Below are 17569 nucleotides of genomic sequence, written 5' to 3'. Positions count from 1 at the left end.
AATCATGCTTAAGTTTTATTTTGAGGTTACTTTTCATTGGTTGTTAAGCAATTTAAGTCAAAAGGATTTTGGGTACTTGCATACTGTTGCAACCATTTTTATAGAAGTAACCAGATTTTCAGCAAGTGCCAAATTCTGGCAACCATGCACATAACCATTTTTCTGGCAACCATGCTTATAACAATCGTTTCAGTCAAGTAATGCCATCATTTTCATATGCATTCTATTTTGTTGTATTGCAAGTTCCAATAGTTGTTATACACAAATTGTGATTTTGCCTTAAATTTAGTTTTAAAATATGAGCTTGTGGAATTCAGTAGCAATGGAAGAAACTATGGTTAAATTTCGTTGCCGAAGATTACACAAAGCCGAGTCTCCGCAATTCTGATTTTTTTTAAAGTGAAAAAAGATTGCTGTGTACTCCAGGAGAAGAATAATGAAAAAAAAATTATAAAAAGATTTGAAGAAGAATGTAAGTGTTTTATTTTTTTATTTTTTTTTTGATGTATGACAATCCTTGTTTAATAATTCAAATTTATAATTTAAATTGCTAAAGTATGTTTTCTTTTCCAGAACCAAATTTAGACTCTTTAAGGCCCAAGCTATTTAAGATATGGGGCCTTTTATAAGTCTGTTATAATGTATTTTAATACTATTTATACTATATTTTAATAGTTGGGGAGCCCTAAGCTATAGCTTATGTAGCTTATATGTAAATCCGGCTCTGTTCTTTTCCTATGTTGGTATTATTTACCAAACATAAATATAAGTATTGATAATTTGGGAATTTTTCTAAAAAAGAAGGCACAAAAATAACCAACTTGAACATACTAAGTAAATTGTACATTTTCATCTATAAGAAATATCCAGATTGTGCCAAGATGGTTGCGATAATACGTATGTACCAGATTTTTATTTATGATATTTTGAAGTTATATACACATTGAAATCTCGGTTCATGAACTTAATTTGTTTTTGAAAGTTGTTCATCAACTGAAATAATTTTCCCCTATAGGAATTAACATAAAAGGGATTCATTTATTCTTGGATGACAGGTGGTTGCTTATTTAAACTTGAGAACAGTAATTTAAGCACAGATTCATAGCCCCAAACTGATGGAAGTTATTAAATATAAAAAATAAATGACCAGTTATAAAGTATTAAACAGGTAAAATAGACAAAAAATTAATTTTGCTGAACTTGTACTAAGAAGCATATATGAAGGTGGCATAGTTGGAAAATGATGGGGAATATGGTATTGTTTAGATATGAAATTTCCTTCCATAAAAACATCAGATAACTATCAGTAAGGGCCATATTCTCTCACCTTTTCTTTATCTCTAAGTCCCACTTGACTCTGTTTGAGACTCACTCTGAGCCTTTGTTTCTCTTAAAATTTGTTGAATGTTATTTTTTTGTGGTCTGTGCTATAAAATGTAATGTCATGTATGGCATTATCACTGAAAATGCTTATGCTGCAGCTTGCTGCTGTTGTATCATATTATTATGTGAGAACTTTGCATCTTTGCACAAATTTCGTGTGTAAGAGACCTGGGATCATGTTTCTTTCTTCTTTTGAAAATCTTTCATGTATAATTGCTGTTTGTGAAATTGTTATAGTTCTTTCTGAGCTCATTTTTGTGGTTCTGTAATAGCTTTTTCACATCTTCATTGTTAACTTTCCAGCCCATGCTTATGTCTAAAGAGACAGTATCGTAGATAAAGGACTTAAATTTTGAAGTGGTCAAAGTCTTTGCCTGCAGCATAATCTGGCTATTTCTTCCGGTCCAAAATCATGGTCCTGCAAGTCACTTATTGCAAGGCTTTGTTAATGAGAGTTAGGCAATGGAAGTTATTAAAGTGATGGTACCTGAATGATAATTATGAGGCATAGACTACCTCAAAAAACCTTTGAAAATCATTTGTTGCCAGCTAAAGTGTTTGTAACTGGAGATAATATTTGCCATCCAAAGCATTTTTTTGTTCAGATAATTTGTTCATGAACTGAGTTCTGTATGATCTGAGGCTTTACTGTATTTTTAAAGAATAAATAATAATGTATAATTTTATTTAAATTCTTTTCCTTTTATTATAAATCACTTCATTTGTAAAAAAGTAGCTGTCTGTGATTTTGAGTCACTATTCATCCTTCTCTTATAATTACACTTAATAGAAAAGTAGATGCATAGCAAATCATGGTTCCTATTTTTGAATATTAATGATTACTCTGTTTTTGAAAGGGGATTACAATTTTCCATGGAAAGCATTGGGCGTGCTTTTTTAATCAGAACTATTGAAAGAACATTGGATTTTTCAATTTGGCATATTGCAAGATGGTGTGCACACATATCCTCTTACATTAATAATGAATTAATTATGATTATATCACAATCACACACTAAATTATATCCCAATCAGAAGATTTTTTTCCCCTTGCTTCAAACTGCAAACTTAACACCAATTTGTATTTTTAAATCTGAAATGAATATAATATGTAAGTAAGGATACTGTCAGCTTTTTCTGTATATTTAAAGCAGTTGAACTAAAATTATAGTGTGCATTTTTAAATATGAATTTTGGTAAGTAAAATCTTTAATACATATTCTTGCAAAGTGACCAGTATGAATAAATGCAAATTTCTAAATTTGTATTAGGTGTCATTAAAAGGTATACTGTATAACTTAGCGTTTAATAATTTTTCGTAGTCTTTCATTTTGATCTCATGAGTTCAGATTTTAAATCTTATATATTTTTCATTACTAGTAATGTATTACTATTACATTCTTCAGGAGACTTAGCCGTGCTGATAGTAAAGCTGCAAATTCTCAGCCAACATCTCCTGGCACACCTGGTAGTACAGATGCTAAAAGCAAGGATGATGTGCAGGCAATGATGGCTGCTGAAGCAGGAGCTTTTAGCAGTCAGCAGGCTCAAATAAAACAAGGTTGGAGCTTACTGGCTGCCCTCCATTGTGTTCTTCTGCCAGAACTAGTGAAATCAACAAAATTCAAATGTCCTCAAGTGGAAATGTTAGCTCGGCGCTGGCAAGATCGTTGTTTAGAGGTAAATAACTATGTTTCTGTGTATGTATATATATGTGTCTATTTAAAATTTCTTTGCTAAACTTTAAGATTTATAATGGAATTTGTTTATTCTTTAGGATTTCTTAAACTATTTTCTATGTCCATTTTTTGCATTACACTATTTTGTTTTGTTATACTGTGCAGGAAATTGTAACTTCCAGTAGTCATTTTTATGTTCTTGTTTTTGTGATATGTTTGTCATTTCTTATTTTTCTGTTGTTTAAAGCAAGTAAAATTAATTCATTTTAAACTCTTAATAACAGCACATCTCATAAAGTAATTTAATAACTCATTCGTTAAATAATATGTAATTCTGTTATTCTGTTTTGAACATAATTTATAAGGGATAAGATTGTATCATGAGCTCAGTAATTGAAATTTTATTTGATTCATCTACAACAAATATGAATTAAAATGTTTTACTTCCATTGTGTTAGGTTCGAGAAGCTGCACAAGCTCTACTCTTAGCTGAATTAAGGCGAATATCGCCAAAAGGCCGGAAGCAGTTGGTTGAAGAATGGGCTCCTTATCTTCCAAATTATGGGGAACCTTTTCCTAAAAATCCTAGTAGTAATCAGTCACAGCGCATTACTAATGAGAATGTTTCACCTGCTCCTCCATCCACATCACCTTCTGTTAGTACTGCACCTGCAACATCTGCACCTGTAAGCAACAGTGATCAACAAGTGTCTCAAATAAAAGAGGAAGACCATTCTTCTGAAGAAGAAACAGAAGATCATAGCCTAGAAGGTTACTCTCAATTTTTTAAAATCAGATAATTTACTGTAGGGATTCTATGTAGGTAATTAAACTCCAGTTTGTTTTTATTGCAAAGAAGCTATTCCATCCGTTTTTCTGAAAAAATGTGTTTGAGCATATACACCTGGAAGTATATAATAATAAAAATAGTAGTTGTTAATCTTGTTTAGAAAGGTAAGAATTATAAAAATTAATGAAATTGAGCACTACGGCATTGTTTGGTAACCTTTCAAAATTTTCAAAATGCAGTTTTGAAAATTTGGGAAGTTAATGCATTGAAACCGAAAGCTCATTTATTCATACAATGACAATATAAAAAATGAATGGAGAGATGGAAAGGGAAATTTGACATAGTTTCTGTCACTACCTAGTAACTTTAGATGGAAGGTTAAATAGGACTGATGTACATCTCTTTGAAATCTTTGGAAAATTAGCTTAGACTGTAGAGTCATTAGGTTAATTGGAACCAGAAAAGATGAAAAATATGCAACCGCCTTCGCTGGGAATCGAACCACGGACCTCTAGAATACCGGTCCAGCATGCTACCATTACACCATGAAGGCACGCTAGGGAAGTGGGAGAAATACCTTATAATACTCCCCTTTTTAAAGGGCAACTAGGGTTATAGGGGACCTAGTTGCCAAATCCTGTGTGCGGACAATCATCATCCACAACCCTTTTAGTTCGGGCACTACTTGTAGAGTCATTGGGTTAATTGGAAGCAGAAAAGATGAAAAATATGCAACCACCTTCGCTGGGAATCGAACCACGGACCTCTGGAATACCGGCCATTACACCATGAAGGCATGCTAGGGAAGTGGGAGAAATACCTTATAAGACTACAAAAAATTGTGGAAATCATCTTGCTCTCCAAATGTGTCTTAAAAATAAATAAAATTCGTAAAAATAGGCCACTATCAATTTTCACTTTTTACTTACACTCTGTGTATATCGCAATAAGATTGTCCAGAAGGTCTTTGCTGTCCATATATTTGTTGTAATTTCCGGTAAGTTTAGGTTACTGTGCGGATGCTGATTGGTTTTCTTTTCTAGAGTTATTCTTGAGTGTTGGTTGCTGAAGACTGATAAATTGTATTAAAGTGACAATCAGAAGTTGCATTTAGCTGAACTTAATCAAATGCAGTGTCATGTGTTCCATGCTGTTCTTTTTCCATTTTCTTTATAGCTATAATGAGATGATTTCCTAATCTATAGTCAGGAACTGCTCCAGCCACATAAAGTATCAGTGCATTCAATTCCGATAACAATATGTGTGACATAAAAAAATGTCAGAATATATGCAATGATTGAAGAAACTTCCACCACATTTGAAAGATGTGTTACATCTTCAGCTACTCTAAGATCAGTCAATGTCTGTGAATATTTTCCTCAATATATATCAAAATGATATAACTACTCTTCATATGTGCGCAAAACACCAAACTTTGTACTCGAAATGGACGGTATTTTGTTTGGAATAAAGTTTACGTGAATCTCTGCCAGAATAAGGAATCATTTCCTCAACTATAGAAAGATGAGCTGGGGGGAAAAACTGATATGTCATGAACTGGCATTTGAAATATTTAAATAGAGATGATCTTCAGCGAGTTTTTCAGTTTTATCTAATCCTTCATGAATTATAACCATTAAAAACTGTTGTCTCGGATATTCATTATTTTGGAACAGTTGTTTTGCGGAATTTATAAAAGGCTGTATAACCATCTATGAAAATCTGTCTGTACTCACAAAGACACTGCTTTTAACTGGCGTTGTGTTTTCACATTTTAAAACATGCATATTTTTATACCCAAACTAAATATAATAATAACCTTACCTTTTGATACGTTTATAAAGTCTAATGTTTGAAGAAGATTGTCATGTCTTCATACACTTATTTAATTGGTTCAATTCAAGATTTCAATGAGATCTACTTAAAAGAGAAGCTTTCACAAAAAGGTGCCAAAGCAATCATTTGTTATTTTTTAAAAAATTAATATGTGAGAAAGTTCTTTTTGGCCAGAAAGAATGAAGTTTTATCTACAATATACAAAAAAGTTGAAGAAAATACTACAAAGAAGATGAAAAAATATTATACTAATGTGAAAACACAACATCAGTCATTAATGGTTTAAAATAGGGAAAAAAAATTTTTGTATATGATTTTTATGATGTTCCTAATTGGGAGCATTGGCCACTTCTGACCAAGCTCATTATGCTGGTCCTAAAAATGAAACATAGTGATAAGTAGACTAAATGTAAGCAAAATAGAAGGAAATTATGAAGGATTTATTTGTAAATTTAAGCATAGATATGAATTTAGCTAAACATTTATAAATTTTCACGGAAAATATCAAATTTTTTTGCATAAAAACTGCATATGTGTTCCATGATACATTGGAAACCAGTTCAAATGTAAACTTTGCTCTCATTTTTGCTGTGGTATGCAATGGTGAAATTGTGATCTTGGTTGAGGTCTGTTCTTTCGTGTTGCTATTCATAAAAGAGCAATTGTAACTTCTCGATGGAACTCTAGGTGAGTGAGCTGAATATTTTCCTGCAAGTTACTGCTAGATAGTAGCCGCTCACATTATATCTAATAGGTCAGCTCCGATCATTGCAGAATTATGTTTATGAATCAAATTTGATTGTCATATATCACCTTTCTTCCTTATTATTTAACTGAATTGGAAGATGAGAGGAATAATTTAAAGAAACAACCCATACAGAATTATCGTTCTAACTGTGCATAAATACCGATCTGTCGCATTGGTGATCAAATTTACCTTTTCTCCCCTCATCTCTAGAAAACATGAGTGGGCAGTATCATAAAAGTTTCTTTAGCTTTTATGTTTTTATTTGTAATGTCCATCATCAAATTATAAGAAGTAAATCGAAAAATGTTTTTACTTGAAGAGGGTTACAAACAATTGACAAAATTTTGTTAATAATCCTAGTACCAAAGCATGCTGTGCGAAGTAGTACCAAATGCCTAGTGCTGAGATTACACCTTTTTGTATAACAAGTGAACAAAGGTGAACAAAGGTTTTTTCCTTTCCAAGATATCTAAGAAACGTTTAAGGGGAATTTTATTTTTCGCAAAACAGTGGGTGCTGGCCAATGTTCCTAGTTGGGAATGTTTGTTTAATGAATTATAGCAAATGCAATTCTTTTGAACACAGTCAAAAGTCTTTAATCCGGACTTGTCGGGACTTTGGCGATTCCGAATTATCGATTATTCCAGATTATAGATCATCCGTTTAAATCTGGTAAAATGGCATGCGGAAATTATAAAATTTAAAATATGAAACTGTAATTTATGAAATAAAGAACAATTATGATCTAAAGGGTATCAAAATTTACAAAAAAAAAAAAAAAAAAAAGCTTAATAATATTTATTTATTTACTTTATGAAACATTTCTTTCAATGTAAGTTGTTTAAGTTGCTTTGTTTTATGTGATAATACTTTCTCTTTAACTCTATAAACAGACATAATTTCTTGTTCAGTTACAAAGCTCCGTTGTTCAAGTCCTATAATTGCTCTGTCGAGAATACCGAATAATTTGTCAATTGAAATTTTTTCGTTTTCAATAACCTCTGTGTCACTTTCTTCACTATCGGAAGCAAATTATAATGATGAGGAATTTGATTTAAATCATATCAAAGACGGAGTACATCGAGATGAAATACTACATTTAGTAAGGAATTATAAGCCAAATAAAATAAAAACATCTGCCCTGAAGATAAGGATAGTGCTGACAGATGAACTTCCAAGTCATTGCCCGCCGCGACGTTCCGCCCCCCCTCGCACATCAGCGTGAAATCGATAAACAGATTTCGGAATGGTTAGAGAAACAAAGAATATGCCTTTATCCATTTTTTGCAGCAATTCCATTTTTTGTTTGATGGACATCGAAACATACTTTCGCTTTGTAGATCCTTGGGTAGCTCCAGCATCGGAAATTCTATTTGACATAATCAAAAGTTCAAGCTTACTTTTATAAAATTGCTCTAACAGTCTGCAAAAAATAATAAGCCGGATCCAATTCGAAGATTAAGGAACAACGCAGTCTGCAACATTAACTGAAATGGATAATTAGATAATTTTAGCTTAGCTTATACCGTCCGTTATACATTAAACGCGCATGCGTAAACGTACTATGTGCACACGCATATGCGCATGCACGTAAAAGTATTACACGCATGCGTAAACGCCTATGCGCATGTGTGAACGCATTATGCGTTGGCACATGCGCAGAAAGTTTGTAGCTTTGAGGCCCAGATTATAGATCTTTTCGGATTATGGGTGTCTGGATCAACGACTTTTGACTGTATTATTATATCTTGTTATTTTCATAAACAAAATTTTTTTAATTATGTCTGTTGATTTTTAGAAATAATGGATTGTTTTTCAATTTTATATGAATTTTTAAGTTCTGCACTATGAAAAATAGGGGGGGAGGGAAGGCTGAATTTGTGTACCCTGCTCATTTTATATCCGAAGCCTGTTTCTATATTAGAAAATGGAACCATCCTTCATTTATAAATTACAATTCATCTGAGTCAGTATGAATGAAATTTGATTTTCAAATGAATTTTCAATTTGGTATTCCCAATTGGGAATATTTTCCTTTGAAAGGTTAAATTACACAAACTTTCAAGTATAATTTAATTCTTTATTTTAGAACTAGTATGTTTGCAAGTATTTTTAACAACTGAGAAAGATTAACATGAATTTTGTACATTGCATGCTGAAAATGTAAACTAATGCAATGAATGTATTTTGCAATCTTTCTACTAGTTGTTTTCTGCATTTGCCTTGTGAAAAATGAAGGGGGAGGAATACTCTGTGGATTTCTGCTGTGAATTTGGCACAAAATGCATTAATTGTGGGTGCTTCAAAATCTAGCATTAAAATTTTTTTGCTGTTGTAATTGCTGGTGCTAGCATGATGTTGTAATTTATTGCTGTGTTCATACTCTTAGTGGGTGTAAATTGGCAGGGGGAAAACTAAAATAAAATAATTTAATATTCAAATAGCAATAAAGAGTTATGTGCACAAGATTGCTTTTGCTTTGTTTTATACCAAAAAATATTTTGCATAATTTTGATTTTAAAAGTATGTGTATATGTAGTATTATTTACAACAGCTTAATATTTATAGATAAATTAATAAAGGGAAAAATTCAAAACATTTTGTGAGCAACCTAAAATTCTCTGGAGACTCACATTTTACAAACTATTTAGTTTAAGTCATGGGACAATTTGACTAAACTTCATTTAACGGTATGTAATATTTTGTCCACACATCATTTTGGAGCTGTGACATTATGGTTGTGCTGTTTCGGCTTGTCATGTTATGGCCATAATATTTTTGTCCTTGACATTTTAGCACTTAACCACATTGACCAACTTGTTTTGAACTGTGAAAGTTTTCAGTATCTCTACTAGCATGTAAAGGTGCAGAAGTAAGTTTGCAATCTTTTGTGCCAGATTTATTGTCATTTTTCTTCAATTATAACTGTTCCTGTTTCATTAAAAGTACTCATATTTTCTTCAGCATTGAAATGTCTTTTTAACCTTTTACTTGCAACATGTAAAATTTAATTGCTGTTCTAAATTTAATAATGATTCTACATCCTGTATACTACTCTAATGAATTTATTATTTTTTGTCCTCATAACTAAATAAGTATTTTTCAGATTTGAGATTGCTGAAGCTTTTTCTGCAAGATAACTACTAAAAGTTTTACACCTTGCTTTAGCATCATCTTTTAATCCAGAGACAGCTTATATGAACAGTTTCTTTCTTTTTGTGCTTCATTGCTATCCATCTGGTTTTTTTGTATAGATTGTTTTCTTTAATTTAATGATACAGAAATGCACTTCTTGTACCATAGAGTATTTTACATTTCGTCAAGAATGTTCAAAACCAATCAGTCTGACTTGATAAATTTTCTAACAATAGCCTTGTGATTTTATAGAGAACAAAGTTCTGTATTGATGGTCTGTCTGTGTTTTTGGATCTTCACTATTTATAACTTTGGAATTTTTTCTTTTGCTTTCATTATAAAAGACTTTTCTGTTAAAAAAATTATTGGATAATTTTAATGCAATTTTGCATTCATCATTTTGCTGTAAAATTTGGGTAACCTTAAAATAAATTTATTATATTTTCCACATTTAATCTGAACTATGTTGCTTTGGGATCTGTTTTCCTGAGATTTGACATGACACAGGTTTCTTCAGTATAATCAAGAATTCTGTAGGCATTTATTATTGGAATATCTTTCAGATATTTCTGTTCGTTAGGATAAGTACTTCTGCATGTTTTTCTGTTATTCAGCTATCCTGTTAATATCTCTCCTTTTGAGAGATTTCTTCATTAGGATCAGTACTTGTGCATGTTTTTCTGTTATTCAGTTACTTTGCTAATATCTCTCTTTTTGAGACAGGTTAAGTTTCTTGTTTTGAATACTATAGTTTACAAGGCATCCAGACACTTTATGTTCGTATAAGTTAGTGCTATATGTTTAGGTTAAGTTTCTTGGTTTGAATAGTGTAGTTTACAAGGCATCAAAATGCTTTTGTGTTTGTATAAGTTATATCTTTTTTACTAAGAGTCTAATAATTGTCATAACTTACACACCAACTAAAGATGCTGAACATTGTTTATTAATCCTATGGCTGGTTCCCATAAACCGACTGGCTGCATGTCATTTTCATGTTCTTTCATATGCATAATGGGAACATGAGATAGCAGTTACTTGTAAAAAACACCCACCACAAAACACCCCTCCATTGACAAATAGCTCTTTCATTACTTGCCTTTTTAAATCGGTCAACCAAGACTTCTAACCAGTATCTCATGAGAAGTTTTAATTTGATAAGGTAAAATTCTTATTCCTTCAGTCAAACATCTGCTGTTGTTGTTCAGTTTCATTTTATTGAGAAGTATGTGTTGTAGTTAGCTAGTTTTGTATTTTTTTCCCCTGTAGACTATTGACTCACTTCATATTTTTTGAATCCTTTCCTATTATTCTAATGTTACCTGCTTAATTTGTTTACTCTTTTCATTTTCATGTATTTCAATAAATGTGTCTCATAACTTCATATGTATGAGCCCTTTGCAAGAATTTTACAAGCAGTTTTCTGGAGTATTCGCCCACTTTTGTGAAAGCATTTCACCCATTGAATGAATATTCATTAGTTTGCCATATCAGATCAGTATGGATTGGCTGTAATCAGTGTGCTATTTGAAAATTTAATACTTCTTTACAAGGCTTTCTGGAATGCCTTGTATGTAAGTTTCCTGTGAGTTTAATTTAGCTGTTTTGCCATGCAATTTCTGTCCTGCATTATTTTTATTCACAGGTATCATACACTCCTAAATATCCTTATTTATGCCACTTATTCCTGAATGATGCTTTTGTTTTAATTTCCGAAATTATTTCATCATAAATAATTAGCTAGGGTGTAATTTTTTTTTTTTTTTTTACTTTGTGATCTATTAAAAGTTAGCCTTCCTTCTTTTTATAGGCTATCCATTTTCATCAAATCCTTGATGAATTTATTAACAGACATGAGATTTCCAGACAATTTTATATCATATAAAATTTCTTTGACTATTATAATTTCATTTCTTCTAATTTTAGTGTATTCCATATATTCTGATGTAAATGGATGAATAATCTAGTGAATTTATAATCATGTTTTTGTTGGATGCTAGGGCATAAAACTTAAATATGAAGTGTATTTCTATATCTTAATGTAGATGGTTCAAATACTTCTTTGTTATCTGCTATTTTAACTATTTGATGTTGGCATAATTAATTATGAAATGTTACGGAATGTTAGATTTTTATGTCCTTGATTATTTCTTCCATTCTTTTATCTGTTAGAATATGCAACTTTCTTTAAGCTATATGTCCAGATTTAGAAAGTATATGCTTTTATCAATATGTTTTCCTTTTGTTTAACTATTTTTTTTATGATATGTATTGCAAGTTTTGGAATTTCTTTTTCTCACATAGTTCACTTATCTTTTGTGACAATGTACCCTTCTTGAATAACTTATTTTATCCAAAGTAGTGAACTGCATACTTTGAAATTGCAGTTTGATGGAAATTTCTTAATCAGAAAATAAATAAATTCTTCATTGCTTGAAGTCGTAAATTTCTAGCTTACTGTAATAATTTTTGTACCCTTATTCTTGCCAATTTTTATGTTTTTACAGTGTTGATGCATCATTTCTTATCTGAGCGGTTTTCTTTTTTTCAAATCTTGTCATCTACCATGCACTGTCCTCACATATAGTATCTTAATCTTTGCATCTAACCTATCCACTTTATCTTGCCTATCGTGTATGTAAGTGATAAAATCTCTAATGTATTACCCTCTAAACAGGTGGTACATCCATATGCATTTAATTTGAGTATCATTTCTTTTCTGTTTCTGAATGTTCTTTATATTTTAAAGTGGGTTTACATCTAGAACATTTATTAATTATTTTCTTTCAAGAGTAGATTTAATTCAGAATTTTCCTTGAAATTTTGGTATAAGAGTCTCTTCTATGTCCTTTGAATAAACTTGCAAAGAAACCATTTAATACATTAAGCAAAGAGTTAGTTTACTTAGTTTTCTGAAACAAAATTGCTCGATGTTACTGGTTGTAATACATGAAGCTTGATTATTGTTTGATGTTTCTGTCTTGCATAAGTGCTAACAAAAATTAATTAATTAATTAGTTATGTAACTCAAATGAAAAGTAGTTATTCAATGAGTTTTATATACAGCCCAGACTATTCTTATCTTTTGCAACAATAGTTGCCGTTCTCCCAGAACATAATAGTGTACATGAAACATAAATTAGTAAAATTATTATATTTGCAAAATAATGAAAGTATGCCTGTATGGATTATTTATCACTATCTGCCACATGGCCAGCTTTTGTCTGTCTTTTAAATGTACCGGAAAAATGTCTAAAGGGAACACCAAACATTAAATTTAAAAACTGCAACAGAATTTCACTCAGCAGAACAGCTTTATAAAATAAAAAAACCCCGCAAATTTCAATAAAAATGTAGTACATATAAAAAAATTGTAATGAAATAAGTAATATCCCTTAATACAAATATTAATTATCATAATAACTAAATTAACCAACTTTTCCTTGCCCTTTCTCAACAAATGTCCAGTATCCAAGAGAAACATTAAATTTAAAAACTGCACAGAATTATTGCCCTCCTTTTTCTGTGTGGCAACAGTGCTGCTATCAGCAACAATGGCAATGCCATTGTTGCTGATATAATGAGAGAGAATTATCGATTTCATACAATTTCATCAAAAAGCATTTAAAAAAATCATATGAATTTTGAAAAAAATTGCTTTAATATGCACTGGCTTTTGTCTAGATGCACTTATGTACCAAATTTCGTAGCCCTAGGTCTATCAGCTTACATGCAGCATGAGCGAAAGATAGAGACAGACTCTTCCTTTTATCATATCTAGAGATAAAGCATAATTGAAAGAAATTCTTACTATTGCATAATATGTATTAACATTCTGTTTTTAGAAGCTAGTTGTAGAAGGCCATCTAGTGCTACTGAAGGGAAAAGGAAGCAGACTACTGCTATCGTTCTTTTGGGAGTTATTGGTGCTGAATATGGTCATGAAATTGAAACAAGCAAGAAAAAGACGCCCGATGATCAAAAAAGAAGAAGTGTAGTTGATGGCTTTGGGCTGTCAAATTACTCACTTGCAAGGCATACTAGTATGTACCGTCTGCAATAGTTAAAAAATATGTGCAATGTCTTTCTAAATATTAATAATATTGTGTAAAGGTGATGCATATAAGCTCCATTTTTTAAGGTCAAGCTCTTGCATTTTTATTGTTGGTTCCACCATCTCCATCGTTTCCTTCTCACACAGCACTCAGAAGAGCTGCGATAGATTTGATTGGAAGAGGGTTTACAGTTTGGCAGCCTTACTTGGATGTATCCAAAATTTTACTTGGATTATTGGAACTATGTTGCGATTCTGATAAACTTGTGCCGAGGTAAGACTTATTTTGTTGTTTCATCCTATGATGTCTGCGCATTGGAGATATGCTTTGAAATATGTTCAGTATTAAAGATGGCTGGAAAGCAACCTGTAAGTTATGAAGTAATTAAGGTGTGCTTTTAGAAATATTAGGTATTTTTGGAAGCAGGCAAGATGAAAAATATGCAACGTTTTCTGCGGGAATCAAACCACAAACCTCTGGAGTACGCGCCCAGCATGCAGACAACCACACCAAGAAGGCAGGAGAAATACCTTATATACTCTCCCTTTTAAAAGGCGACTGGGGTTTTAGGGGACCCAACTGCCAAATCCTGGATGTGGAGAATCATCATCCAACACCCTTTTAGTTCGGGTACCACTGTAGAGACATTAGGTATTTTTGGAAGCAGGCAAGATGAAAAATAAGCAACCATGGACCTCTGGAATACACGCCCAATGTGCAGACCACAACACCACGAAGATGTGCCAAGAAGGCAGGAGAAGTACCTTATACACTTAAGCAAAATCTGGAATTAATTTTTTTTTTGGATAGATTTTCTTTTATTAATATAATATGCTAATATAGTTTTTGAGGAAAAGGAGAGATTCCTAAAAATGTTTTCTTTTAATGTGCTATGGGCAATAGTCAGCCTGTAAGCTAATTTTTTTGCAGCCTTTTTTGGCAATTCATTAAAACTATTTTGCTAATTACTTAATGGTGAAGTTTACATTTTGTATCCATCATATAATGTACACTGGTTATCATAAATTAAGGAAAAATCACAAAAATCACGATTACTGAAAATGTTACATGTAGAATTTTAGGAAACTAACCCACAATATACAACACATAGTAAGGTATCAAATAACACAAAAAGAAATTACCAGACAATCATGGTAGTATAGAAATTAGCACATGTATAAAATGAACAAATCGAAGATGTCAGTTTGCTATAGTAAAACTACCTTCAATATGGAATATAATCGCCTCTAGACGCAATACAGCACATTCAGCGATGTGTAATGCTTTCAATTATGCGGTCTATCAGTTCCATAGGAAGCAAGAGCCATTGCTCTTGCAAAGCAATTGCAAGCACGACAGGGGTCTAAGGGAGCGGATTGAGAACAGCTAGACGTCTCCCTAAAGCATCCCAAATGTGCTCGATAGGATTCAAGTCCAGGGATCGAGCTGGCCACTCTATGCGCATAATTGTTTCCTGTTGAAGATAATCATCTACAATGTGAGCCCTGTGTGGTTTTGTGTTGTTGTCCTATAACAGGAAAGCATCACCTATTGCCCCGGCATATTGGGAACACATAAACATCAAGGATGTCATCTGTATAAACCTGAGCATCCACGGTTTCCCTTGGAAAGACATAGAGGGCTGTGCGTCTACCCAAAAAGATGCCACCCCAAACACAAACACTGCCTCTTCCGAATGCATCTCTTTCAAGAATGTTTGTCGGATGATAACAGGTTCCAGGTTCTGTCCATATCAAATAACACTTACTATTGCTTTCTGCACTAAACCTCGACTCATTCATAAAGAGAACAGCCCTCCATTGATTAAGCATCCAGTGGACATGTTGTGCCCACTGCAAACACTCCCTCCTATGGCGTGATGTGAAAGGCACACAAATGGCTGATCGCCTCGTATACAGACCACCTTCATGAAGCCTTCTATGCACAGTTGACGTAGACACCAACCTTCAGGTGGCTGCAGCAAGGGAAAATCTAAGAAGAGTCGGAGTAGCAGTTCTATTCCTGAGTGCACATAATGTCAAATATCGGTCATCAGCGCTCGTCGTAGCAGTTGGCCGTCCTTGGCTGAACCTCACAGGTGCCGAATCTGTGATTTGAAATAGCCTCCAAAGTCTATGAACCACACAAGGACTCGCATTTAGCCATCTGGCCACTTCTGTTTGACTTTGTCCTGCCTCTAGTCTGACTTTCTGTCGTAGTTCTGCAGGCAAATGATGCCTGGAGATCATTGTTATGAATTAGCTATCTCAGATTTCTGATGTCACTATCACAGTGAAATATGTGGGCTTGCTCTCAAACATGGACTTTTATGCTCCTCGCAGATGACATATTCCGAGTGCAGCGCCACCAATTTGCATATTGGAGTTTTACTCAGCTACTTTTACTTGGCAGCATATTCAAATTTTACAGGGTTTGGCTTATTTTTGAGGGAGTTATCGCTATTTTCATGATTTTTCCTTAATTTATGATAACCAGTGTATAATACATGCAAATTTCTGGTGCAGAGATGAATAATTAAAGTAAGTAACTAAATGAGGAATATTTGAATTTTAAAGATGAATTTATAATACATTAAAGAACCATTGTAAATATATACCGTCTTTTTCGGAAAATAAGACATCCTCCGAAAATAAGCCCTATCATGATTTTCGGAACTTTTTGTAAAATAAGACATCCCCTGAAAATAATCGATAGTTAAAATAATGTGACAAAAAGAATTTGTTAAAAAATGCTGTTGATTTATTAAGTAATAATATGTTTAGCTTTCCTAATACTCGTATTTCAGAGAAATGTTTGAAACAAAATATTCTGAGAAATTAATCGTTTACCTCTACAGTTTGTTTCAAATTAATTCTTGGCATTTATCTTAACCAGTTGACCGTTTGCCCCGAGAGAGATACGTTCACAGGAAAGGCATCGTCATCCGTTAGCATCAGCAGACTCTCGTCGGGGTGAAATTTGGGCTGAACCGTAACCCCTGAGGCACATACGACATGGCCACCTTTTTCCAACCCCCACAGAATGAGTCAAAAATCAAAAGGGGTGATTGATGGGTTACTTATCTTCTCAGCGGTGTCGCATTAGGATCACAGCGGGGCTGTTTCAGGAAAGTAAAGGATGGGGACACTTTCTTCGAATAGCTACCCCCTCAAAATATCTTATGAGATTCACAACAGCTTTCTCCCTTTCTATTAACAAACAAAGGGATTTGAGTGCTATCTTTTCCAATTCTTAACGATTCAATTCTTCTCTTTTGTTACAGCCCATCAAGAAAATAAGAAAACGAAATTCAGGGACATTTCAAATACTAGCTAATGCCCTTATTTTTATTTTATATAAAGCTTTTTCTCGACAATTAAAAATTAGATTTACATTGTAATAGATTGCAATAGATTTGGGGTTGGGTGCAAAGGGAAAAATATCTGCTCTAAGGACTACACCAGTCTTTGCGTTTTATGTTGCCCCTTAGCGGGTCGCTATTCACCATCCTTCAGTGTGACAGGTACGATCTTCAATCTAATTTGAACAGAACTTCTAAATAGGCTTTCACAGGTGGTGAAAGAGGGAAAGAAATACTCTGAGCCCAGTTTTAGACACAAAAAGTTTACTTTTGGATGGGAAAAATGGCACGAAATGTTTGCAATTTTCCTAACGGTGAACTGGTTAAAAATACAACAAAAGGCAGCAGTCTACATTGAGCGACAGTGCAGGTATACAACGTTCATTCATTTCAGTCTTGTAAGTCTGATTATTTCCTCATACGTAATTTTATTAAAAAATAAAGTGAATAATTTTTAACCCCAGTTAAAATGAGTACAAAACGAAAGAGCTATTCCGTCGAGTACAAAACGGGAATCGTGGAAGATTCCAGGGGTGTAAATCTTGTAGTATTCTGTAAAGAGAAGATGCTGGATCTCCGTATGGT

The 17569-nt window shown here is 32.9% G+C and overlaps 1 protein-coding gene across 6 annotated transcripts in view; it reads left to right on the top strand.

The window, feature by feature from the left end:
• The window catches only part of Rbcn-3B (WD repeat-containing protein Rbcn-3B), a 130200-nt gene that overhangs the window by 100456 nt on the left and 12175 nt on the right, over positions 1–17569 (top strand). For 5 of the 6 annotated variants that reach the window (XM_035354307.2, XM_035354304.2, XM_035354305.2 and 2 more), the window contains 4 exons: positions 2790–3063; positions 3521–3833; positions 13414–13611; positions 13710–13896. In XM_035354307.2, coding sequence (XP_035210198.1) covers positions 2790–3063; positions 3521–3833; positions 13414–13611; positions 13710–13896 — 972 coding nt within the window. The remainder of the gene's footprint in view (positions 1–2789; positions 3064–3520; positions 3834–13413; positions 13612–13709; positions 13897–17569) is intronic. The other variant, XM_035354308.2, reaches the window with a different exon arrangement.

This window comes from Stegodyphus dumicola, chromosome X1 (genome assembly GCF_044657685.1).
Source record: "Stegodyphus dumicola isolate Sdum_Otavi_A_Nest chromosome X1, ASM4465768v1".
Classification (NCBI taxonomy): domain Eukaryota; kingdom Metazoa; phylum Arthropoda; class Arachnida; order Araneae; family Eresidae; genus Stegodyphus; species Stegodyphus dumicola.
Note: the sequence above shows the minus strand (reverse complement) of the source record. Positions and strands in the feature narration are given on the sequence as shown.